This window comes from Diadema antillarum, unplaced genomic scaffold (genome assembly GCF_040938485.1).
Source record: "Diadema antillarum isolate AM-2024a unplaced genomic scaffold, OU_Dant_1.0 scf00000093, whole genome shotgun sequence".
NCBI classification, from domain to species: domain Eukaryota; kingdom Metazoa; phylum Echinodermata; class Echinoidea; order Diadematoida; family Diadematidae; genus Diadema; species Diadema antillarum.
The window spans coordinates 1,876,842-1,904,586 of NW_027270982.1; the positions used below are offsets into that span (position 1 = coordinate 1,876,842).

At 37.7% G+C, this 27,745-nt stretch overlaps 2 protein-coding genes across 2 annotated transcripts in view; one reads left to right on the forward strand and one right to left on the reverse strand.

Annotated features, from left to right (window-relative positions):
• Nucleotides 1-27,745, reverse strand: part of LOC139718362 (origin recognition complex subunit 5-like) — a 299,115-nt gene that overhangs the window by 166,073 nt on the left and 105,297 nt on the right. The window lies entirely within an intron of this gene.
• Nucleotides 1-27,745, forward strand: part of LOC139718367 (leucine-rich repeat serine/threonine-protein kinase 2-like) — a 159,747-nt gene that overhangs the window by 73,239 nt on the left and 58,763 nt on the right. Inside the window, exons 19-26 of the mRNA XM_071629838.1 lie at nucleotides 15,817-15,917; nucleotides 16,569-16,688; nucleotides 17,428-17,527; nucleotides 18,121-18,225; nucleotides 19,135-19,362; nucleotides 20,596-20,603; nucleotides 22,070-22,202; nucleotides 24,533-24,604. Of these exons, the coding sequence (XP_071485939.1) occupies nucleotides 15,817-15,917; nucleotides 16,569-16,688; nucleotides 17,428-17,527; nucleotides 18,121-18,225; nucleotides 19,135-19,362; nucleotides 20,596-20,603; nucleotides 22,070-22,202; nucleotides 24,533-24,604 (867 nt within the window). The remainder of the gene's footprint in view (nucleotides 1-15,816; nucleotides 15,918-16,568; nucleotides 16,689-17,427; nucleotides 17,528-18,120; nucleotides 18,226-19,134; nucleotides 19,363-20,595; nucleotides 20,604-22,069; nucleotides 22,203-24,532; nucleotides 24,605-27,745) is intronic.

Genomic DNA, 27,745 nt, shown 5'->3' on the forward strand with positions numbered 1-27,745 from the left:
TTACGCCTGTATACAGCTGTAGCAGAGCAGGCACGAAAGCAGTCGTTGATGCTCTGCAACATTACGACCATGTGCATTATTAGAGTGTTTTTAGTACACGCAAAGAACACGATCTGAAAAGACGACTATCGTTAATTAACTTCATTAACTTTCTCTACTGATGCTGTCTTTTGAATCCCCGCCTACAATGGGTTCTCAGGTTCTATTCACTCTAGTATAGGTATTGGTACTTGCTAAACGCATCTCTTGTACGCTTGTTGTAGTACGCATTGCGTGCCTTTCTTTCTACTGTTTCCTATTGTTTGTGAGTTAAAAACTTGCGGCAACTAAGTCACCGCAGCCGACACACAACGCTTACCGACTCATTCATGCGGCGGCAGCGGCACGGACACAAACGCACTTCAGTTTACATTCGGGCTGCCGTATTGGTTAGAATAGTTAATGATAGACCTGTCCTGCGATTGGGTCATTATCTTACACATCCAAACTATCGCCGTATACGGTAGTGCGTGCGATTGAGCGTAAACGCCGTCGCTAAGCAGGACTGTTGCATTGTTTCGTCCCGTGAAAGAAACAGGTTGTTAGCTTGAACATAGCCCGAACTTATTATTATTATTATTATTATTATTATTATTGGCCTTTTAAATAGTTCAATTTCATATCGAAATTCCGAGCTAAAACGGTGCAGTATTGATGGTAATGCGTAAACAAGGAAATGTGCTAAAGTGCCGAAAACTGTAACTACGACAAGCAGCCTCATACGCATCTACGCTGCCCCATACGCATCTACTCTGTGCTTGTGGGGCTGCCGGTCGCAGTTACGAAAACTGGCACCCTCATCAGCGTAATTCAAATCATTTTGACTGAGCGAGGATGACAATAAATGTCTGTAATTAAAAAGAAAAGAAAAATATATATATATATACATATTGGTTGGAAATAAAAGAAATATTGATATAATGATAGAATTTAATCTTTTTAAAATGGATATTAATAATTGAATCATAGGGAAATATAGATATTATATAGTCTGGCAAAAATAGTCAAAATTATGACTAATTGCCATTAAACCTAAAACAACAACAACAACAACAACCCATCATTGTTTCTTAACCCGCTGGTGTCCCGAGTATACTCGGGCTGAGCGAATGAAATGAAAACGCATTTTTAAACTTAGAATTTCACCAACAATTTGATGCCTATGTTAGAAATGAATTATATTTTGTGGGACTACATACATCAAAGTTGCCATCTGTGTACATTTTGTGATGATTGGTCATAGGCTACATCATGTCTATAAACAAGCAAAATGTCGGCAAACATGAGTGAAATTTTCACGACATTCAGACCTTTGCAACGGTTGGGAAACTGACCAATGACGAGCAACCATCCGCACGCTCTCGCGATCTCATTTGCATCGTTATGCAAATTGCCACACTCGAGTGAAAAGCGTGCGTGCGGCGGTCAAGAGCATTGTGTGCACGCACCTACCTTATTAGCACACATTTACATGATAAAGAATTGTGGCATACTACGTCGTATATATCAGTAATGCAGTTACGGATTTTCTATGAAAGCCATCTCAGCACGGCGACCTGCTTACCATACTGGCATGAAATGTTGGCCTTCTTCTGCTGCCGAGTCCTGAGATTTACCAAAACTCGGCAAATTGAATAAAGTCAAAAGTAAAATCGTTAGCGTGTCCCTGCATGTTGTGTTGATGTTTTTTTTTGTGTGTGTTATCATGACAGCAATGTTATTTATAGTTATTTGAAGGGTTTTACCGTCATGAATTATAATCTGATTATGTTATAAAATCGTTAAAAAAAGACAACTTGGCCCGGAACAAACCTAGTACAGGATGTATGGCATACAAACACCGCAGTCGATTGTGCTACTTAATCGAAGTCGTATATTCATCATGGCGTAACACAGCGTCACATGTGCACTTGTTTTGGGCGAAAATATTTTGAATAGACCTGCTGGCAATTTGAGTATCAGGTTACATTGTATCTTTATGAATAGACTGGATGCAGATACAAAAACATTCCTAGATAGACCCTCTCTTTGACGCAATCTAAAAGGGCAGGGGATTAAGAGCATAATAGAGAAGGTCATAGGTCGATTACTGGCAGTCTCTTTTTTTTCTGTACCGGTCCATATAGAATGGATGTTAGCGATGTGCTTCGGATGTATTACGTAACCATAACTTTATGGTTGTTGGGAATCGAATGTGCAAGTTCTCATGTGCATGTTCCAAACATTTATCTATTATAGAAATTAAAATACAACGAAATACGCTGCAATAAAGCGAATAAACAAGACACATCGCACAAATTTTCTCTCATACGCTTATAGCATTTGGAGAAATTGTCTATGAAAATAACGATCGGTATTTGATATCTGCAACAGTTAGAAAAAGTATATTAGATAAAAATTATATCCCATATTACGTTGAAAGTGACAATAGTGACTTTGTCTGTGCAGTCTGATTCTATATTTTTGTATGAATTCTTTATAATATGCTTCTTTTCAGCCGCAGTCGCTCGATAAATTATTCAAAATGTTTAGAAATCTGGGTCTTTTAGTTCATTTGTTTCGTAAGTTCATAAGTCTAAATGATTTTGCAATCATCGAGTTGCAAGGATATTAGCCATACGCGAGTGGTTGTAGTTCAATCCATTTTCAGTCAATCGGATATGACAACTTATGCCAAAAAAAAAGAAGAAAGTATCTATTTTTTATTCAAATTTGTAGAAAGCGGTCAAAATTTGCAAAGCGCTTATTCAATTCTGCGAAAGACCGAGATGTGATTATGGAGCCCTTGTGTAACACTCGACTTCTTGGGAGTAAGGTATTTCGAGCAGTAAAAGTACGAAATTAACTTCTTTTTAACTGATATAAATAATGTTTTATTGCTATTACTAAAGTGGTTTAAGCACTTGTGCATGTGTCTTCTCTCTATATCTGAATTTAGCTACATGTTTTCATTCGAATTATAATAGAGTTCATGAAATCGCGTTGCCGCATTTTCATATTCATAAACGATTGCAGCAAATGCTTGTTTGCCTAATACATTATGCATAGTGAATGAGAAAAGTACTTTATTTTCTGTCTTTTATCGGGGGATGATTGATACACACAATGAAATGATTTACACTCTTGACAGAAGAGATGATAATTTCATGGGAAGTAGCCGTTTGCCATGAGAGATCGCTGAATGTCGGGAGAAATGTTTTAATTTCAACAAACATGTTGTCTTTTCGTTATTTTCTAAAGTGTTGTATCGATGTTAAGCCTTTAAGCCTGTGTGGCACGTGTTCACCATTCTTCCATGGTCATGCCGACTTCTTCATCTTCCAGGTGGCAATCCTTTTGTTGCTAAATTGAGTGAACTCCTCTGACGAACTCGGAAATGCTCACCTGCGACTCTGTTTGAATAAAAAAAAACAAAAAAAAAACCAAAAACACTCTCTCATATAGAGACGACAGTAAGTTCTCGATTGGCATTCTAAGACCCCGTTTACAGTGCGGGGCCGGGCTCGGCCGCGGCTCGGCCGCGGCCGAGCCCGGCCTCAATTGCGCGGCCGAGCCCCGCAATTTTGTCCGTTTACACTGCTGGGCTCGGCCGCGCTTTTGATTCAAACCTTTCAATATTTTGTCGTAGTGGCGCTCTGCTTGTAAACAAATGCAATTTGGTTTTGTCTGGTTTTCAGACCCTTTGCCACATGAATTCCGTGGCGACGAAGTCGCCGTTCGGGCAAAGGCCTTTGCCGAAGAAAAGAATCCTTTGCAGGACAAAACCACCTTAAACTATACTAGTTTTCGACGTTGAGGGGGTTAATATCCTGAATAGCGAAAGATAAAGGCAGAAGGTTTGGAAGCCAGACTAAAATTGGCCGCGCATTTGGCCCAGTTTGCGTTTACACCAAGAAAAGGCCGGGCTCGGCCGCTGCTCGGCCGCGGCCGAGACCACCTCCAGAGTGAGGCCAAATGCGAGGCCAATTTTGGCCTCGCATTTGGCCTTTTGCGCGTTTACACTGAAATGAAGGTGGACTCGGCCGCGGCCGAGCCTCGCACTTGGATAAACGGGGTCTAATAGTTCATGGGCCAGGCCAGATATTGGTACCACCTGAGGTGGCAAAACCTTTTTGGTGTCATTTTGTTTGTCGGGCATAGATATGCTTGTCAAGCTATGATAGCATTTCCAAATGAGTAGCTTGGTCATAATAAATAAATTTTTAACCAATTTGGTCTCGTTGTTATATCCCTATACTTCTGAATCGAAATTAACCGCTATACAAAGAGGAGCGCTGTTTTCTGTATGTTCCGTAGAGCTGCAAAATGCAGCTCTCTGGTATGTTCACAGGTATTCTGTTGTAAACGCGGTGCGCTTAGTCTTTATTCTAGACGGCGAAGGGAATATCCAAAGCTTATGATACAGTGTATATCCTTTTATCTGCAAACAACAACAACAACCAAAAAAAAAAATTCCTCTTGAATTTTACCGTATTTTGCAATTATTTATCATTTTCCGGCAAAAACGCTAGTGTGAAAACGCTAACACCACGCCGATGTCGCTTTATTTTCATCCAACCAAAAAGGATAATGCAAAAACAATGTACCGGTACACTACAATACATTATAATGAATAATTGTAAATAAACAGAGTGATTTTTGTTTAAAATTGATTTATTTGTTTAGAGGGTAGTATAAAAATAGTATAGATGATCCCTTTTATGAGGAACTTTAGATATGATAACGGTACATTGGTCCTGATAAAGACTAAGCGTACCGCGTGACAGCTGTGGAAATCATAACCCTTTGGATATTCCCTTCGCTGCCTTGAATAAAGACTACGCGCATCGCGTTTACAACAGAACACCTGTGGACATATGGAAGACAGTGCTCTTCTTTGTATAGCGGTTAGTTTCGATTCAGAAGTATAGGGATATAGAAACGAGACCAAATTGGTTTTAAAAAATCATTTTTTTATGCCTAAGCTACTCATTTGGAAATGCTATCATAGCTTGATAAGCATATCTCTGCCCGACAAACAAACTGACACCAAAAAGGTTTTGCCACCTCAGGTGGTACCAACAACCCATTTTTCGGGTCTTGGCCCATGGACTATAAATTGAAGTGTGTTCATGCTGCATTTGAAGAGATAGCATATAGCGAAGGGAAAACAAACCTGAATGGCCATCTTCAGGAAGCTATTTTTTGTTGGCGATTATGAATTACTTAACTATGAAATTGAAAGAAAAACATACAGAAAAACGACTGCAAAATCTTTGCATAATGTGCCATTATTTATAATCAAGTTTCCATTACTTTTCTATTATGATACAATTCCTTCGATTAGTGCTCCTTTATTCTTTCCCAGTACATTTCATCACTTTCCTTTCCAGCTATCCACTTCATTCCCGCCGACAAACGTATACAGATATTTTGCCCGTATATACAATCTAAAAAGATATTGCCATAACATAGATAGGCAAACCTGACCGGATGTAACATTACATTTCGATTGCTAAAGTGTGATCGGATTACCATCCATCAAAAAGAATTTAAAAGACCATCATATTTCTCCCCCCACCCTCTTTGATCTCTCTCCCTCTCTTTCCAGTTATCCAATTCTTTGATTGAATAGTATCATTAGTGAAGATCACTTCTCGATGATGCTTTGCCTGTATTATATATATATATATATATATATATATATATATATATATATATATATATATACATATATATATATATATATATATATATATATATATACATTCATCAAACAACATTTAGAAGACCAGCCTATTTTTCTCCCTCTCTCTTTCTCTCCCTTTCAATCTTTCTTCTCATCGCATAGATTCCAGTATTTCACCTGAAGACCGGAAGACCTCATAAATGTTCTATCAAATATACAAATTCCACAAAACAATAGTCTTTCCGGTTAGTGATGAGTTTTCATCATAATCATATTATAACAAATAACTTCTTTCTTATCACTATGTGAAATCTTATTTCATGTGATTCGTAATGAGCAATACTTCTTGGCAGTAGAGTTTAAGTCAATTATAACATTGTACATAAAATTGGCAGCATTTAACCCCCTACTGTTGAATCACAAATGTGCTCGTTGATCTCTTTTATTTATCCCATGGAAATCTTAAGTCATATCTGTAGGCAGACATAATGGATAATTCCAGAAAGCAAACTTCTTATACAAAAAAAGAGAAACTTCTGTGTGGATGGCAGGTACCGCAATAGCATGGATTTTTCAGATTTAGTTATCATAAGTTGTCAAAGAAAGCAAGAAAGATGCAATGATTTATTTGAATATTGAAAATCCCATCAGGCTCTTGTCAACATTATGAAAGGGATAATTGCTGAAACAAAACCGAGAAATAAACTCAAATGAAAGATTGGTCTGCGAAACTCAACTTCGATGCTGCTTGAAGTTTTTTTTTTCCTTTCTCTCATACTTATGAATGACAGTCTGATTATGTCATTTAAAGATCGTTCAAATAATCTACTTGGCCAACAAACCAAATAGAGGATATTCTGTATAACATTCATGCAACGCAAGAGCCGATGGTTATTGCCTTTATGGGGTCCTATATATTCATCATGGTGAAACACAGCCTAACATATGCGAATGTTTTTATCAAGAACACTTTGAATAGACCAGGTGGCCAGAGTATCAGGTTACATTGTACCTCATTGAATAGACAGGATGTTGATACAAAGACATTCCTGGACGCGCTCGTAGAAAAGTCGGGGATTATGAGCATAATAGAGAAGTTCAAAGGCCGATTACAGACGGTCTCTTTTTTCTGCACCAGTCCATAGAATGCATTTGCCTTCGTAGAAAGCGCTCCAAATTTGCGAAGGGTGATTCAATTTTGCGAGAGATGGACCTGTGATAACCCATCGCTTCAATTGAACACTTTGTTTAGGAGTAAGGTATTTCGGGCAATAAAAGCATGAAGTGTTCTTGTCTTATCTCATGTGTATCGATGTAATCAAATGTTTTCATGTTGCTATTGAAGTGGTTTATTCACTTATCGTGCCAGTGTAACATATATATGTAACATATATATATATATATATATATACAGGGCTCGACACTAACGGTGGCCCGGTGGCCCGGGGCCACCAAAAACGCACGTCGGGCAACCAAAATTTCAGAAATGAAGCATTTGGTGGCCTGATCGGGCCACCAAAAAAGGTCGGATGTTTGCCTTTGGGCCACCAAAAATAAAAGTTAGTGTGGAGCCCTATATATATATATATATATATATATATATATATATATATATATATGAAGGGTTTGTTTGCAAAAACCGATAAGTCCATTTTTGAAGATTTTGAAGTACTCTCTCTGTCAAAAAGTACAAAATAATACCTTTTAAATGATATATTGGTCACAACATATAAAGGTATATTTTTGAAGTTATGGTCAAAAGAAGCAAAGATTTTCTTATTATTCTCTTTATTTTTCTTGACCTTTAATCGCAAATATCTCCATTTGGCAAATATGGACTTATCGGTTTTTGCAAACAAACTCTTCATATCTTAAGCATATATCTGCATTTAGGTAGGACTACATTTTTTCATTCCATTAGACTTCGCGAACTCATGCACATTGCAGCATTTTCATATTCATAAACGATTGCAGCAAATGCTCATTTCCTTCATACATTATGCTTATTGAATGAGATTAGTTCTTCATTTCTTTCTTGTCTTTTATCGGGGGATGACTGGTACTGTATAAACAATAAAACAAATATTGATTTACACTCATGACATAAGAGAAGAACAATTCAGCAAAATTAGCCGTCTGTTATGAGAGATTGAAGAATGCCAGGAGAAATGTTGTTTATTTCAACAAAAATATTGTCTTTTCCTTATTTTCTCAAGTGATGTAATAATTTTAGGCCTTCAAGCCTGTGAGGCTTGTGCTTGTCATACTTCTATGATCATGTCGGCTTCTTCTACAGCTGCTGGAGTATACGCGATGGCAAGCCTTTTTTACCCACGCCGATGAAAATCGGCAGGGGGTTATGTAAAGGGTTCCGTATGTTTGTTTGTTTGTTTGTTTGTTTGTTTGTTTGTTTGTTTGTTGTGTGTGTGTTTGTTTGTTTGTTTGTGTACAAGATAACAAGAGAACGGGTAAACGGATTTGCACGAAATGTTCAGGGGATGTCTGGATAATGACAGGAAAGAATCGATTAGATTTTGGTGATAATCGGTTGACCCTTGCAAATTCTGTGCGACCTTTAAGTTTTGACCCCATGGTATAGTGACCACTCCGAAAATTTCCCGTTTCTCACTTTGCGATTTTCCGCTACCATACGAAAACATAAACTCCCCAAACGATCGGACTTCGCTGCTCAAATGTTCGTAAGAATTCCGAAATTTACGTTTACGCCTATTTGAAGGACTATGTCCTTCTGGATTTATGAAAGTTCGTTCTCCGTCGTCACAAACTGGCCCGTATTTTGATGATTTTTCATATTAAAATTGATTGTTTTTTTCGTTGGAGGAGCATTTGCTCGGTCGCAGTCACACTGCACGATATGCGCGCTCAATGTCAATGCGGGTGCAAGGCCGCTGAAAATGCATCGCGCTCTACCCTGTTGGTGCAAAATAGCATCGGGGACGTTGCGGCGCTCGTTGGTGACCGAATACTGGTGCAGTAGACATTTGCATTTAACCCTTGCATTGAATAATTCCCGTAGACACTAATCATAGGGGTAATTGCCTAGGGGTACGTAAATTTTGTTTTTCTTTTGCGCTTTTGTGGATACCATCAAAGATCGTACACTCATACGACCTTTGATATCAACACACTCTCGGCTTGCTATAAGCAAAATATCCCGCAAGAAAACGGCGTATTTCTCGATTTTTAGCGCTTTTTCGGCGACCCATCGCGTAGACAATACTCTTAAAACTGGACTTAATTCGCACGCGCTTGGAAAAGTTCCGAATCTGCACTTTTGACGGTGGAATTTGGGATTTTCGATGGATTTTTGGAGGAGACTAAAGGACTTTCCTGTGGTGAATGAGTGTTACCGTATGTGAAATGATGTGATTTGCGTGTGATGTGACTGTAGAACCAAAGATCGTACACTTCAGTGTACGATCTTTGGTAGAACGCACTGGCTGGTGATAAAGGACACTGGCAATTAAGTGACCGAATTCTGGTAGATGACCGAATGCACAGTATGTTTACCCCTACTTTGTACAAGGCGTGGGTCTGCCGCCTTTGACGGCCCCTCTCTAGTTTTTGTTGTTGTTGTTGCTAAATTGAATTAACTTCTGCGTCGAATTCGGGAATGGTCACCTGCGACCCTGTTTGAAAAGACGCTCTCTCACATGGAGACGAATTTGAATTGTCTATGGACATTCTAATTTGAATACGTTTTTTGAAGTGATAGGATATAGTGAGAGGAAACTGAGATTGAATTATGAACATATTCATGGCGCTATCTTTTTTTTCTTTTATTTTGTCGACGAGTTTGAATTACATAACTGTAAAATTAGAAAACAAACGTACACACACACACACAGAAAAAAAATGACCATGAAATCTTCGCATAATGTTAAACCATTTTAAACACTCGAATATGCCATTTTCTCTTCCTTTGTAATACATTTGCCTCGATTCGTGCTCCTTCATTTTCATTTTTATCTCATTGCATCACATTACTTTCCTTTCCAGCTATCCACTATGTCTTCTTCATTCTCATCATCTTCAATTAGTCGTCTAGATTGAATATCCTCATCGATGGTGGCGATCACTTATCCAAGATATTTTGCCCGTATTATTATGTATAATCTAATAACATATTACCATAACACAGATTATAGGCAAACCTAGCCGTGTATAATATTTCATTTCGTTTGCAAAAGTGTGTTCAGATTACCATTCATCGAACAAAATTTAGAAGACCAGCCTATTTTATTTTTCTCTCTCTATCTCTCAATCTTTCTTCTTATCGCATAGACTCAGATGTTTCATACGCAGACCGGAAGAGCTTATAAATGTTCCGTCAACTGACTTGAACATGTGTTTTATAAAATTATATAGTTGTAAGTGAATATATATATAAATAAATAAATAAATAAATAAATATATATATATATATATATATATATATATATATTCTCCCTTTCTCATGTCTCTCTCTCTCTCTCTCTCTCACACGCTCACGCACACACACACACACACACACACATAGACAAAACAATAATCTATCCCGTTTGCTGATGACTTTTATCATATATATCATATCACTGTGTAAGATTTAATCTCACTTGATGTGTAGTGAACAATATCTCATCCCGACATTACAGTATATATAGGGTTGTAAGTGAATCGTGATTGCACATAAACTTTGCAACATTAAACCCGACAGGAAACCTACAAAAATGCGTTCGTTGATCTCCTTTATTGATCCCATGGAAACCTAAGTCATATAATTACGGTCGAAATATTGAGGCAGTCATGATGGATAAATTCAAAGAGAAAACGTTTCTATACAAATATATAAAAAAAAAAAAAAAAAATAGAACAATAAATAAATAAATCGTGGATTTCACAGGTTTAGTCATCATTAGTTGTCAAAGATTGCGAGAAAGGTGCAATGATTTATTTGAATATTGAACATCCCATCAGGCTTTTGTCAACATTATAAAAATTGTTGAAACAAAACCGAGAAACCAACTCAAATGGAAGATTAGTTCGCGAAACTCAACTTGTTGTTGCTTGAAGTTGTTGTTTTTTCTGTCATACTTATGAATGACAGCCTGCTTATAAGATCGTTAAAAGAATCTACTTGGCCAACGAACCAAATGGAGGATCCCTGTATAGCATTCATACAACGCAAGAGCCGATATTGCTACTATGGGGTCCTATATATTCATCATGGTGAAACACAGCCTAACATAATTACGCGCGTGTATTACGCAAGAATACTTTGAATAGACCAGGTGGCCAGAGTATCAGGTTACATTGTACCTCCATGAATAATCAGAACGTTGATACAAAAACATCCCTGGACGCGCTCGTAGCCGCCATCTGAAAAGTCGGGGATTATGAGCATAATAGAGATGTTCAAAGGCCGATTACAGACAGCCAGTTTTTTCTGCACCGGTCCATCGAATACATTATAATGAGGTGCTTCGTATGTATTATGTAACCTTTTTTACGGACCCCAATGATTTAATGGTTGTTGGGAATCGAATGTGCAAGTTCTCATGTGGTTGTTACAAACATTTATCATAGCATTTATACTTCGACAATGACATACGCTGCAATAAAGCGAGAAACAAGACATATGGCAGAAGTTTTTTGTTCTTTTCTATATCTCTTTCTCTCATACGCTTAGCATTCACGGGAAATTGTATATAGAAATTACGATGTTTGATATTTTGATGCTTGCAGCATTTTCAAAGAAACCTTGGGATAACTAGACCGGTGGTGTAATGTAAAACATTTTCTTGAGTAAAGAAACGATTCAATCAATATCTATATATATTTGTATATATATATATATATATATATATATATATATATATATATATATATATATATATGAATGTATATTTAAATTCATTACATATATATGTATGAATGTATATTTAAATTCATTAATATATGTATATATATATATATATATATATATATATACATATATATGTATGTATAATGCCCGTGGTTTGTTTCAAGCACGACAGCTAACAGCGCACTTGCTCCTATGTGGTCGTAGCCTTCTTGTGGGTAAGGGGATGTAGGGAGCGTTCACTCAACAAAACAAAAAAAGGGGGATCAGTTCGTTCCTTGATTCTCATTTCAGGTAGACTAATGATTTTATCAAAACATTTGGCTGGAGTATGACCTCAGTACTGTATCGATACAAAAGACATTTCTAGAAGCCTGGTCGCCGATGATGGCTTTCAGAGGTGTAATCCGCCTTTTATGTGTGGCACAATGCGTTCTTTTAGTGAGGGTTACGTTATATTAATTAGTGGCGGAGTCAAGTCAAGAGCTAGAATAATGTTTTTCAGATGCCGAAAGCCCAAAACAGTTTTGATTATCGTAACAATCTCCCGAGGTTGTTCTTCATGGATTAGTTCCCCCGTCAGCGCAATGGAACAATGCATGGTTAATAATAATCCGATACACCGGATGCGAGGTACAAGTTGTATGACAAAGAAGTATAAATATGACATGATTGTGCTTCATCATCAGAAAGTGCCAAACTAGGCTGAAAACAAACCACACCATACATAACACTATTCAATGCATCGATCGGCAAATCGTTCAAACCGCCATGATGGATGTTTATTTACCCACATTCCCACAATGCACTAAGCCAGCTTACCAATATCCAGTCAACATCCAACAATTACGCAAATACACATGCACGCGATAGGCGCGAATGTTATGGTGAACCAGTCACAAATCGGATTTTCCCGAGGTATTTGTTCGTTTGTTTGTTTTTACGATACTCGCGGGTTAATCGATCATTATCAAAGGGGCATGTTGGTGCATAAGCCATCACAAGAAACGTTTTAAATCCACATATGACTTCGCTCTCTTCTAGCAATCTAGTAGTTGTCAGTATTTTGCCAAGATTACAAACCAATCGAGACGGAAACTGTTAATATACCGACCTATCCTGCAGCGACGATGTTTTTTTTTAATCTCCTGCTTACGACAATGTGTAAGCTCTACATATATTTCAAGACTTTGGGGGAATATCAGAAAGGACAAAGAATGTGTGTGTGTGTGTGTGTGTGTGTTTTAATCCATTCCTTACGGGAACCTTGTTTACCAGGTTCCCGTGGGAGCAACTGATATACGGGAACCTGGTTTACCAGGTTCCCAAAATGAAGACAAGGGTGCCTGCTTCAGTGGCCTAAATTCATTTTTCTTTGTGTTAAAATGCTCAGAAAAGTGGGTTTGATAAAAAGATCTGAGTTTATTCTATCAGGATTTGTTCTCCTGCTCTTTGAAAAAAAAAAGGGGGGGGGTTTACAGTATTATGTACCTTTTCCTGATTTAGTTTTTTGCTTGTTCTGCTGTAAACTCGTACGAACATGTCCATAAAATGATCAAGGCTGAAATGAGTTAGAAATGCGGGTTCGCTGACCCCAGTCACCTCATTCAGGTACCTGGTTTTGTGTAGAACAAAAGATTCTGAGAGCTCATCAGCGCACGCTCTATTCATACCTCGCACCCGATCGATATTTCCATTGTTCACGAGCACATGTAGTTGACCGTAGAAAGGGGAACACAATGAACCGCTTGACTGCCTTCACACAGCTGGATTACCAACCTTAGTCCATGGGCCAGGCCAGATATTGGTACCATCTGAGGTGGCAATACCTTTTTGGTGTCATTTTGTTTGTCGGGCATAGATATGCTTATCAAGCTATGATAGCATTTCCAAATGAGTAGCTTAGTCATAGTAAATGAATTTTAAACCAATTTGGTTTCGTTGTTATATCCCTGTACTTCTGAATCGAGACCAACCGCTATACAAAGAAGAACACTGTCTTCTGTATGTTCACAGGTGTTCTGTTGTAAACGCGGTGCGCTTAGTCTTTATTCAAGGCAGCGATGGGAATATCCAAGGGTTATGATGTCCACAGCGCTTAGTCTAATATTCAAGACGGCGAAGGAAATATCCAAAGCTTATGATACAGTGTATATCCCTTTATCTAAAAACAACAACAACAAAAAAGCAATTTCTCGTGAATTTTAGCGTCTTTTTCAATTATTTATCATTTTCCGGTGAAAAAGCTACGTTGAAAACGCTAATACCACGCCAATGTCGCTTTATTTCCATCCAACAATGAAAGATTATGCAAAAACAATGTACCGGTACACTACAATACATTATAATTAATAATGTTGTAAATGAACAGAGTGGTTTTTGTTTAAAACTGATGTATTTGTTGAGAGGGTGGTATAAAAACAGTATAGATAATCCCTTTTATTAGGAACTTTAGATAATGATAACGGTACATTGTTCTAGATAAAGACTAAGCGCACCGCGTGACAGCTGTGGACATCATAACCCTTTGGATATTCCCTTCGCTGCCTTGAATAAAGACTAAGCGCACCGCGTTTACAACAGAACACCTGTGGACATACAGAAGGCAGTGCTCGTATTTGTATAGCGGTTAGTTTCGATTCAGAAGTATAGGGATATAAAAACGAGACCAAATTGGTTAAAAATTCATTTATTATGACTAAGCTACTCATTTGGAAATGCTATCATAGCTTGATAAGCATATCTATGTCCGACAAACAAAATGACACCAAAAAGGTTTTGCCACCTCGGGTGGTACCAACAACCCATTTTTCGGCTCTTGGCCCATGGACTACCTGTGTGCCTCTCTGTCGACGGGCGAAAAGAATCTCGTTTGGGGGCATTAAAGGCACTCAGAGAATTGCGGAAGGAACGGGAGGCAAAAATAGTAAAAATACTAATACACCATACTGATAATGCAACAATATGGAACATCTACAATGTACATTTATTACTACCTTTTGAGTCATCATCAACATCATCATCATCATCAACAAATGGTTCCCTTAATGTAATTATACAATAGCTTTTCTCTGTTGTTGTTGTTGTTGTTAATTGTCATTATTACCATAATTATTTCTACACTGTTCAAGTTATCGAGTGATAAAGACACACATACAACCACACAATTTTTCCAATTTCTTTTCAAGGAGAGATACATGTACACACGGTGATGGTACTCCATATTTTTAGAAAGATTGGCAGTGATCTCTGCAATGTAGAAAATCGTCCATTTTTGGACAGGCATGAGTGTTTACATGTAATACGCAGTTGCACACACTTGTAAGGGCTTTCATTGAACATTGTACAGTGTGTACATCGCATCGTCTTCTCGCGATCGCTTGCAGGCACACAGGCATGGGCACGGATCCACAGACATGGACACGCAGGCGCACACATAGTCATGAGCACACACTTACAAAGGGGACATTATTATTTACAATGCATGCACGCACGGCCTCCAATGGATTCGCACGCAGGATGCTAGTCCACTGCCTGGACTGCCTTCGTATACGGTGTGTACTATTACGGTGTGTATGGTATTAGCAATATTGCACACGGAAATACCGTCGTTGAGGGCGTGAAGTATAAGGAGAGACCAAGTGTAGATCTTTTTTCTTTTCTTTTTTTTTTTCGGGGGCAGCAATTAGTGGACTCACGCGATGCGTGGACTGTCGCGATCGAGAAGACTTCGCGCTACCACCAATGAGGGCGTATGAGAGGGTGAAAAAAAAAGAGTCCCGTATCGGGACTAGCAGGATGCTGGATTCGCACGGACTCGCACGGTAGCGTGCCAACACCACGCACGGTACCGTGCCAACACCTCGCACGGTAGCGTGCCAGATGGTCCGCACTCGACGGTGGCACGCAGCCGCACGGAGGCGCACTGACTGGCACGCAGCCGCACGGAGGCGCACGAGGTCGCACGGGGTCGCACGGGGGCGTACAGAAGCGCACGCACCCGCACGAGGCCGTACGAAATGGCACGGAGCCGCACGCACCCGTGCGAAACCGCACGCAGCCGCACGAAGCAGCCCCGTGCGCAGTGCGTGCGGGAGTAACATAACTTAATGGTCTGACTGTACATGTAACTTGTGAATCTGAGATTGCGTTGCTTTTCATATATCATGCTCATCTGTTCTTTGATGTTATATTAGATTTCTGCAATCATGTTTGTGATTATTTTAAACCCTTTCCACCCTCCCAGCTTTGGTGAACCTGGTATGTGAATGTCTCTACATCCTATGCTGCAAGTGGGAATTTACCACCCAGATGTTGGGATGGGCATGCCGGAAGAATCTCATGAAGGTGACACTCAACAGATTTACTTGATTTATGAGAGTTTTGTACATAAACAAAGTAGTGCATTTTTGCTGGTTTTGTAAACAAACAAGCAGCCGTATTTACTATTTTCTCAAATGTAACAACCAACTGTAATCTCTGTTTATTCAATTTAAGAAGTTATAGTACTGTTCGAGCATAATGAATTACCGATAGCTCTGATAGCATCAACCTTGAGTGACATGAAATGCATTACATTGTCAAAGCTAAATAGCACTGACTCCACAATGTATATAATGGTATTTGTATGTGTATGTCTGGTAAACTTTTGTCAACATTCCTGCGTAGAGGTGTAGGATTGCTTTTCAAGAAAGAGTGTTAAAATGTCTTTTTAGAAATAATAGCAACAATAACACACACACACACATAATAGAATTCAAGCTACACTTGTAGCATGAAATAAGCACCATAACAGCTTTTCCATGTCCATGGCTCAAGCAGATTTCACACTTCTAAGAATGTAAATTTTCCACCCCCATTTAAGTGAGAATATTCAGGCAAATTACCATGAGACACAAGCTATAATGATCATCAGCACCTTCCTCAGATGTTATGACAGTATTTACAAATTTCCTTGTAAATATTAGTTTAGTTTTCTCTACTGTGTGTTGACAACAGGGCGTGGAAGTTTTGGTGGAGCTGGGAGCGGATGTGAACGCCGAGGAAGGCAACCAGACGCCGATGTGCCACGCCTGCCAGAATGGCAACGTGGACATGGTCAAGCTGCTCCTCAAACAGGTTTGGGTTCTGACCGCTCCTCTCTCCGTCCATTTCTTATCCAGCTGGATTGAGAGCACGAGTGAACAGATGAAGGGATGGAGTGAAAATGAAATCATTGTTGTTGAGTGGAGATTGTCTTCCTTTGCTCAATAAACACAAGTGGATAGGAAATTTTGTGACATGATGTGTGATGGATATGTTAATGTGATGATATATGGATGTTATACTGGGATGTTTTCTCTTTTATGACACGACACTAATGGTACAAGGTGAAGAATTTAAATCATCAAAGACCAGATCTGATTCACAGCCAACAACAGTGTGTAGATTCTGTATACAATGAATGTGGATTGCCAAAGTTTGACATGTGAGTGGTTTTTTTTTTTGAGGATTACAAAAGTGATGTCACCTTCAATAGAGTCTTTCTTGAAACAAATGGAGGAAGGCAAGAAAACTTTTAATTATGTTGGTGAAGTGAGCATTTTCATGTGAAAATTTCATGACACACATACATGTAAATATCGCGACGTGGTCTCGGGTAATGTCTGTTAAAAAAGGGCTTGAGTCTTGTCTGACACTTGACTGACATAGCAACAAGTAATGCATGCAAGATTTATCCTAAGTATTGAAATTCATTGAGTATGCACAGATGGATGGACAAGCTTGTTACAAGTTCCTTAGAGGAAAAATATGCATAGATTTGAATACTATAGCACACTGGCCATTAGCATATTCATGAACACTTTTCTCCAATCAGGGCACAAATGACCTTCACACGCCTCTCCGTCTCAGCCTGAAGCTTGAAAACCATCACATCACGGGTCTCCTTCTCTACAAGATGGGCTACGACAAGGAAGGTAACATCTTGAAATTACCATGGCAAGGCACTGTTTACCGGTATTACCCGTGATCTCCAAAAGACATGTTACGGCTCCTTGCAAAAGGAAAAGAGTTTGTCTGGCAGGAATAGATACATGTATCTGGACAATTTTTCAGCCAGAGGCATATCAATCAGGAGTGTATGTAACTGTAATGCCAGTTGCACATGAGTACTAATGCTGTGTGGCTGTGTGCTAAGGAGATTCAGGTCTTGGTAAATCATTCTGTTTGATAGTTGCAAGAATATTATTCATGTACAACATTCATATAGTGATATGTTGAAGGAGTTCAAACAGCAATCAAATATTGTATCAAAGATGCTGGCGTGCAGTGATGCAACTTTGTACTGCTGGCTCCCATTATGTTCAGACTATTCACTTTTAGTCTCATACTTAAAGTTGAATATTGTCAGGAACGTTTTGAAATAAAACAAAATTATCATTGTGACATGTGTGTAACGTGCCTGCAGTGTTTATGAGTATGTTGTTACATTTGTGGAATTGCAAATAAATTTGTAATAGTCTCTGATACTAAATCTTTTGTGTGACATTTGATTTGCCCAACCATTCAGCTGGATCGTTGACTTGGAGTAGCCTCGGTCTGGCTAGGCTGAACCCGTACTGGCTTTATCCAGTCTTTCTACGAGAAGAGCCACCAGGGGAGGATAACACATCCAGTGAGTTTACATTGTAGTTCTCTTTGTGGTCTGTCTGTCTGTCTGTCTGTCTGTCAGTCTGTTGTCTATGTCCATGTTTGTCTCTCAACCTTTTTTTGTGTATCTGCCTGTGTGCTTGCATGTTTGTTTCTCCGCTTGCATGTTAGTCTGTCCATATGTCGGTTTTTCAACCTGTTCGTCTGTCTGTTTATCTGTTTCTTTTTTTAATCTGCCTATCTGTCTGTCTGTATATCTGTATGTCCGTCTGCTTGTCTGTCAGTCTATCTGTCTGTCTGTATATTTCTAATGCTCTCATTTTCTGCTCTCTTTCTTTTTGTCTTTGTGTTGCTCTCTGGCATGCTGTAATGTTGCCCTTCCATGATAATTATTTGTACATTGATATGTTAAATTGAGTTTTGAAATGTATACCACGCAGTACTTTTTATTTACATTGTATTTCAAGATTTGCCCAAACCATTAGGAGTTGGTTAAAATGCATGTTACAATGAATTCCTTAGCATTTTTCTTGATACTCTTGTCCTAATTTTCATCATGGAAAAAAAGGCAATGTTTAAAGCATTTAGTGTTGATACTAATTCTCTTTTAATGTTTTTTGTAGAAGAGTTTCAGACAAATATAGTCTTTACTTCTAAAGCTGATCTATGCAGTCATCTTATTTGGCATCCAATATGTGATCACAATTCACACAATTCTGAGAGAAATTGAGGGGCATTCAAAAGAGGTCTCCTACACTGTGTAGTTTTCTTTTGATAATGTCCACATTGAGACATCATAGCAGGGGAAAATGGCCTCTCTCTTCTGTTAAAGTCAGCCAGCCATAAAATATTTTAGGAATGAAACTAGATGCTTTTAAAATAAAGATGATGTGAATTAAATGTAAGTGATGTTCGCTCCCATTTAAATTCAAAGTGAGCACCATGACAGAGACTGACAGCGGGCACAGCATCAGCCTGGCCTACCGCATCCGCCAGAAAGAGGAGACCCGTCGCCAGCGGCGACTCATCCAGTCACGCCTGGATGATGAGGACCTGACCAAGATGCTGAAGTGGACGCTGTCCTCCGGCACCCTATCTCTTCCGGTTCCTCCTCCGACACCGCTCCGCAGGATCCAGAGTGACTTGGATGCACTCCCATCAGGTAGAATTTCAAAACCGCTTTCTCTGCTTCCTCCCTCTCTCAATCTTTTTCTCTTTCTCTCTCTTTCTCTCTGTCTATCTCTATCTATCTACATCTATCCCTCTATCTATCTATCTATCTATCTATCTATCTGTATAATCTCTTTTTATGTTTCTCTGTTTATCTATTCATCTATCTATTCATATATGTATCTATCCATCTATCTATCTATATTTTCATCTATCTCTAATTATCTATCTATCTATCTATCTATCTATCTATCTATATTTCCATCTATCTAACTGAGCTATTTATCTATCTATCTATCTATCTATCTATCTATCTATCTATCTGTCTGTATCCGTCTATCTCTCTTTATGTCTATCTATGTCTATATCTGTGTATCTATCTTTCTATCTGTCTCTTTTCATATGTCTTTTTATGTCCTTTGTGTTGTGGATTCCAACATCCATGCTTTGATGCAGCATTGCTACCACATGGTTTTATTTTGTCCATTGCTTCAAGACACAGAGAAGATTGTGATCAGTCCCAAATATATTATGCAAATGAGTGAGATCAACATATTACATAGTATGTTTCTGACACTTTATGTTAACATGGGTTGCAGTTGCACAGTTAACAATAATCTGAATTAAGGATAAAAGAACTCTGCCATTTGACCTCAGTTAATGCAAAATTACGTTTTCAAATATGTAATCTGTGTGGTTTACTCTTTCATTGACATCAAAACTTTATGTGAGAGCTGCTCACATTCAGCTGATTGTTAAATTTCATATACAACAAATAATCAGTACTAGACCTTATTTACGACAAGACCAAGAGACCACAAAATACAGTAACCTTGGTATCATGAGTGATACCAAGTAGAATTTATTCATTGATTCTTTTTGTCTGAAATGATATTTTGATATTGAGGCATACCTTTAAGACATGCAATGAAATTTGTCATCGATATGTACCTAACATTACCCAGTGACAAGAATACATGTACTTATAAAAGAAAAACTAGTGTAGGTTCTAGAATTGTGTGATATTGGTATAAAAGTCAGTTTCATGGCTGATAAAGAAAAGTGCTAATGTACTTTGTACATCCTTCCTGTACAATTTCGCTCAAATTTCATGACAATGAAAGATGTGGAAACAAATGGAAATTAACTTTCAGGGGACTAACGATGATGAGATGGCAACAAAATGTTAGAGAAATTCTCAAATTCAACCTGTCCCTGCTTTTAGTCTTCCAGGTGGATGGTTCTTTTCTCCTGTGAAAAATAGTTGTTGATGTTAGGGGCACATCTAAATCATAATAACATCTAAGGCATTGCATGGTTTTCCTAATGCGAAGAAAGTTCTTGCAAACATATGATGCTAATGCTTTATTTGCAATGCCTTATCGCCGATGTCTTGTTGCTAACATTATAACCTGAATTTGCCGCACAGTCACTGTTTCTTTGCGAGCACATTTGCCATTCATTTATGTCTATGTTGAAGCCGTTCTGTCTTATTTGATTACAGCGTGGCCCATTATGTCCCCATTAGTGTTGTTCAAGTTACATGCATTATATCCCTTGTGCTTCTATCATCAGTGCATTTGCAGAGTGCAGTGTTGTTGGTGTCAAGATATCCAATGCTGTTGAATGAGATACATTTGTATAATAGGATTAGGGGAATTGTAGAATTAGTTCATCAAAGAAATATGTTTGTTCATTGTATTTCATGATTTTGTGTAATAGAGTGTAACAGATGCAACATTTATGTGCATATCTAGTATACGTTACAAAGACATTTTTTTGTGTAGTGTACAACTACATCTTGAGACTGTGGAGGCACATTTCTGTCAATAGGAAATCAATATTTTTCACTTAGCAGCACAAAATTTATGATTTACTTGCATCAGAGCTGTTTGATATCACTGTGTGTTGCTCAACCCAGCTATCTTAGAGGTTGTGATAGAGCACATATTCTAGATTGTGTTTGTTGGTGTTTCCATGGGCTCCAGTCCTACAGGACTGTTCTTTGTCATAGAAAATAGATACTCAGATGACTTACTGTATTATAAGGGCAGAGTTCAAACATGGTACCAGATCTCTTAAATACTGCATATGGCATACATTTTGTGTGTATTATATGTAACAAATGGGGCATGTCAGACAATTTCCAGAATGGGTGAATTTGCACATTTGGAACCACAGTGACAGATTGAGGAATAAATATTTTTCCCCTTGTAGAAGAAACATGAGTGATCCCTCACTTGGAAGATGATATACAGTACATTTGTATTATAAAAGGCAGTATTTTCACAGGTTCTCGATTCAACAAATATCAGGCAAGTCACAAAATTCATGAAAATGGAAATGCCATAGAATATACCATGAATATGATACAAAAATTTGGGTACAAAGATTGGAATTTTTTCATGAAATGAACAATTGAAAAAGCCTTTTATAGATTGAACATTTTAATAAACATCATTTTAATTTTGTGCTGATTTGACTGTTAATAATCAAACCAGTTCTGTCTGATTTCTCTCCAATGTAAAGTATGCAGTAAAAATCAGAGTTGCCAATTTAGTGATGAAAAAATAATCTTGTCTGCACCAAAATTTTCTAAGGACTTCTTTAGTAAGCCAAAACAGAATATAATCACCGACTAATAAGTAACACTTGTAGCTGCCATATAGTCATATCCATGGCAACGTGTTGAGTGACAGGTGCTCGTCTTTCACCCCCCGCCCCACTCAGTGGTGATATCAGAAGCCTCGCCTTCGCCCTCCCCACCCCACGACTCACCCCGGGCCATGATGGGCCCGGGTGAAACCAGCCCAGCAAGGGTTAGGAGACGAGGTAATTTTTCTCCAGTCTGAGTTTGTTTGTTTGTTTGTTTTTTCCTTTTCCTCTCTGTACAGTTGTGGAATACATTCAACGCTTATTTCTTCCTTAATATGATGTATTTCTTCCATCAAATGCATGTTTTTCTCTGCTCTTTCATATCACAAGATATAAAGATGAGAAATACAGAGTCATTTACAGTACTCAGTATTTTTGGGCAGATTATCATAGAGTTGGTTTTGGAACAAAATGAATGGAAAAATTGTCGTCAGAAAAAAGAATTGATATGTTTTGCCTTGTTTATGTCATTATTGAAAAAGTATCAAAACCAAGTCATCCTAAACATTGGGGTCTGTGTATATGACTTCTAGTGTACAACTTTCAAAATCTCTGTTTAAAGTACAATGTACAAGATGTACATGTACAATGTATATCATGGTAACTGAAATACTTAAAGGACAAGTTCACCTTCATAGACATGTGGGTTGAGTGAATGCAGCAATATTAGTAGAACACATCAATGAGAGTTTGAGGAAAATCGGACAATCCGTTCAAAAGTTATGAATTTTTGAAGTTTCTGCTCAGTCACGGCTGGATGAGAAGACTACTATAGCTTGTGATGTCATATGAGTACAACTACATAAAGAAAGTATAAAGAAAATTCAAGATATTCTCACTTTTCTCACATAATAAAAGAACACTCGACTTCTCTCCTTCAGAAGTCAGGGGAAATAATATTACCCCTAACATAAGTCAGTAACATGTCGAAGAAATATGCACTTTATTGAAAACGTCAAGTTTTGTGAAATTCTCTTTTTATTTTCCTTATATTGTTGTACGCATGTGACATCATGCACTGTAGTAGTCTTCTCCTCCAGCAGTGATTGCACAAATACTTTAAAAATTCATAGCTTTTGAACGGATTGTCGGATTTTCCCCAAACTTTCACTGATGTGTTCTACTAATATTGTTGCCCTCACTCAATCCATATGTATATGAAGGTGAACTTGTCCTTTAAAATAAGATAATAGATTAGAGAAAAAAAAAATCACTCAAAAACAATGTTTTGCACGTTCTTTGTGGTAATGCCTGACCAGTGCTAGAATGTTGCTTTTTCATTCCATCGCAAAAAGTTTGACTGACATTTGTTGTGATGGTGTACTACAGTGTATTTGTATGACATTGCATGTAGTCATGAAATACTGTTAAACATAGCTTAGACTCCCCTATTTCTGTGCCCTATGATTTAACTTAGTAGCCCATGTCAGTGACTCTTTTATAGACCATAGTACATGTATAACAAGAGCATGTTAGCAGCCTTCCCCCAAAGTGCTTGTATAGATGTGAAGTGACACAAGTGTTCCAAACGTAGCTCCTTTATTTCTAATTTCTTTTTTTTTTTCTTTCATTTAGAGGGGAAAATATTGAAAAATTATGCCCTACTCTATTGTGGTCTTTGTACTTTAATACTTTCTTATACGGTGCTTTCGTTAATGTTGTTCCAGGATAGTCCAGGATCTGTCCTCTGAAATCTTTCATCGTATGTACAACTTTTGTCAAACCAAAGAGCCTTTGTTTGTTTTGGGGTGGAGGGTAATGACACTGGAAATACATTTGTCAAGAAAATTTATTGTACTCCTCTCATCTGTTCAATAAACTGTCACAGTGTCATTTGTCAGTTTGAAAAAAAAAAAAATGTTCTTCATATAGCTGCATATATACATACAACTGTAGATGTACACTGTATGGATAGTTGTACGTGTTATATATAGATGTGTCCTGTTCGACATTTGATGGTTGAAATCATGTTCTTCACTGTCATCTTATTCATTGGTAAAGTCAAAAAGGTGACTGTGTTAGTAAATGTTGTAATAATACTAACCAGGCACATTTCTTTCTTTTTTGAATTGCCCAAGAATTTTAATTTGTCCCTGTTTCAATAGTATGTTAACTTTTTCTTTAAAATGCAATCATTCAATTGGGTGAAAGAAAGAGCTTTTTTTCTTTTAATTCTTTTGGTGTTCTGTCGAAGAAGGGTAGGCCTTCATGTGTAGTATTAACTGTGTAATGAAAAAGTTACATTGTATTTTCCTTGGCTTACAAACTATTCAGTGGTAGGATTGAATGAAGCTGATTAGTGCTATAAGGATAGTGTTCAACTATTTTGGGTGGGAATAAAAGTGTTAAGTTTAATATTTCATACATTTTATTGGGCCCACACATCATGTGCATGGCAGCATAGCTTTGCCTATGTTACTGGAAAGATTTCTGAGTATTGCAATACATGTTAAGTAAGAATCGCATGTTTTGACTGAAACCATGCTGTGAATATGTCTACCCCCCAGCAAGTGATGTAGATGTAAACACAGCTTTCCTCAGTCCGGACAGCTCCAAATTTCTTGGTCTTCTCAGACGAGGTAATAAAAAACCTGGTGGTGTGCTGAGCATTCTCTTTTCTTCTCTCTTCTTTTCTGGGTTCTACAGTACTGTATATAATCACTAAGAAACAAAACCAAGATTCTGCCATTTCATTCAGAAAGCAACACCACATGCCAAATTGATGATTTACTTTCAAATCAGCATACATGTGTATGTATACTGACATACTGGTACTTTCTTATTTCAATATCTATTTTTGAAATGTGATAATTATTTTGTGCTATTTACAACAATCTTAACCTCACACTCATCACTTGCTTTTATATCATTCATTTGTATGCATCAAAATCACTTGATCACCTTTCAGCATGCTGTATGAATGTAGCACAACTTGCACCATACAATGTACCATGCAACATCATGCATGTTTGAGTATGCCGCTGCACACACGCCTTGAAGCCGTATTACATTTTGTGATTGATTGCATGATACAGTATTTACCACTTGCACGAGTCTAGATTAAGATCCTCATTGCAGTTTACTGTATATTGTATGCGTCCATGCAGCATGAAATAAGAATGACAGTGTGGCATTAATGATGCTTGTTTGTGAAATTAGTTAGTCTGTGTGGAAAGAATGCATGCACTCATCCATGTCACTCTGAGCTCTTTCAGGCGATTTAAAGTCTCTCTTGTAATTGTATTTATGAGTCATGATTGTGATCATGTTTTGAGTTACTGATCTTTTCAGACACTGGAATGTAAAGAATAGTCTGAATAGAGCTCTTTCAAACAATAGAAAAATCTAGTAAACATGTCTATGAATTGTAATTGTAATCTTAATTTTAGTTTTGATTTACCTGACCGAGTAAACAAACTCACAAAATGCGTCCTAGCTAGTGCAATGCAGGCAGATGGCATTAACAACATTTTGCACAGTCTGTGGGCAGAAGTAAGTTTATGGTTGAGCTAAGCTCTAACTCCTCCATCATGTTTTGGAGGTCAGGCCTTTCAGAAAGGAAATGCACACCACAAATTGAGCAAATCAAGATTTGACAACACCTCCAGACCTCAATTTTATTGTACTAGTCAAGATTCTAGAATCTTGATTACAATAATTTGCTTTCAGACACAAAAAATATCACGATTAGATATAATCACATTTCTTAATAGAGATTATAATCATGATTACAAGAGAGATTTTTCTACTATGTGAAAGGGGGAATGTCGCTTGTGTGCCTGATTTGCTGACACTGTGTCTCACTTGATATTGTCTTTTTTTCCCCTCGCATTCCTAGCTCCTACCACTGCAGTCAATGTTTGAAAGTGAACTTTGTTACCATTAATTATGCTGATTATTAGCGCATGTCATACCATGTGCATTTAGCCATAGTGCACAAATTGGTATTGTGGACACCAAGCTTCAAACTTTTGAGGGAAATTCCTCACCCACCCACACCCTCGACCCAAAAGTTTGCTGCATTGAAAAAGAAAACATAATCAGAGTGAAGTTGCAATCAAATTAATGAAAGATTTTAACAAGTTAGGGAATATTATGTATTACATATTTTCAGTCCCCACAATTATATTTGCACATGTATCTCACAGCTTGCATAATTAGCATAAGTTGTACAAAGTAATTTATGTCCCCCCCCCCCCCAAAAAAAAAAAAGGGTAAAGCCTAGAAAGCTATAGAAAACTTCTGTTTTCTAGAGTCCATTTGCTTGTAGATATTGCAAATTCACTCCTCTCCATTAACCTGTTGATGAGGATGGGTTGATTTTGCTACAACATGCATTTCCCATCCTTGAAGCCTGCCCAAGTATACAGTAGTATGTGAGACTAGTCTCCAGCAGGTAAAGAATGGGTAGAAAATTGTGCCACAAAGTTTTCTTGACCAAGCAAAGTTGGATGGCATCGTATGTATTTTCAACTATTCATATTTAAGATTCTAGTTATTTTGTATGTGTACTTCCATAATGTGTCCATTCTTTTATGTTGCTGTGTCTTCTGTCTGCTGTGTTGCAGATTGTGACAACTTGTGTGCATCATTATTCAAAGCAGCTGAGTGAAATATTTCTGTAAAGCAAATTAAAGTATTATTCAGAACATTGTACTATGCAAGTTGATGATAACACTGATTCACTGGGCCAGTTTACTGGTATACAATATTCATTTTTTTTTTCTATTATCTCCAAGAACGTAATGTAGCAACCACCAGTTCAGTTTTGCTGTTTCTCTTAAATGCATTTCAGTTCTTGGAATTTGACTTGCCGGCATAAGTTCTTGCTTTATACATAGTTGCTGACAAAATCAACCCATGTCAATCATAAAGACTCTCATAAAGTTTGAATATCAGTAAACTGGTCTGCTGATTGACAGAATCTGTGTGGATTTGTGAAAGTCTGTGCTCTATTTTTTCTTTTTTTTTTTTGCTTACCCAATTTTAGTTAATCCCATTTCTTGTTCCTGTTCCTTCCTGCTTCCATTTCTGTCGCTGTCAAACACACACACACACAAATGTGAAAATAGCGAGTACCGACTGTTCAGTTGTTACCATCCCCACAGGAGTGTTTACATTCAACCGCCAAGGTATTGTTTATTTTCCTGCTCATATTGTTTTCATCTTTCTGATGTTTCATTATTTTACTCTTGTCTATCATTCATTCATTTTAGGGTGTTTTTTTCTCTATCTCACAAACAAAGAAAAGAATTTGACATATTTATACAACTCTGCATCTCTTTTTTTTTATTAATTTAGTTCTAGATTTAGAGTGCTCATTTAAAACTGTGGACAAAGCGTTCCTGCATTCCCTCTAGCTCTCATAGCCACAGTTATGTGATGGTGTCTTCAGGAATAGTGATAATGTAATAAGCTTTAGTTTATGGAAACAAAACAGTTCAGGGGGATAGGTACCATATTTTTGGATCCCTATGGCAAAATCTGTTTCTTAATTCTGAAGAATAGATGTATTCACCCACCAGATACATTCATCTGTGCTGTATTTTCATAATTGCATGTTGATACTTTTACATTTCAGTCAGGTTTGTCATTCATCATTTGTATTAAAGTTTTTATAACTTTTGAGGTTCATATCAGTTATATGACAGAGTTAAAGAGTTTTTTCTATCAATGGCTTGCTTTCAAATGGAAATTCTATGACTTACAAGTACAAAGAA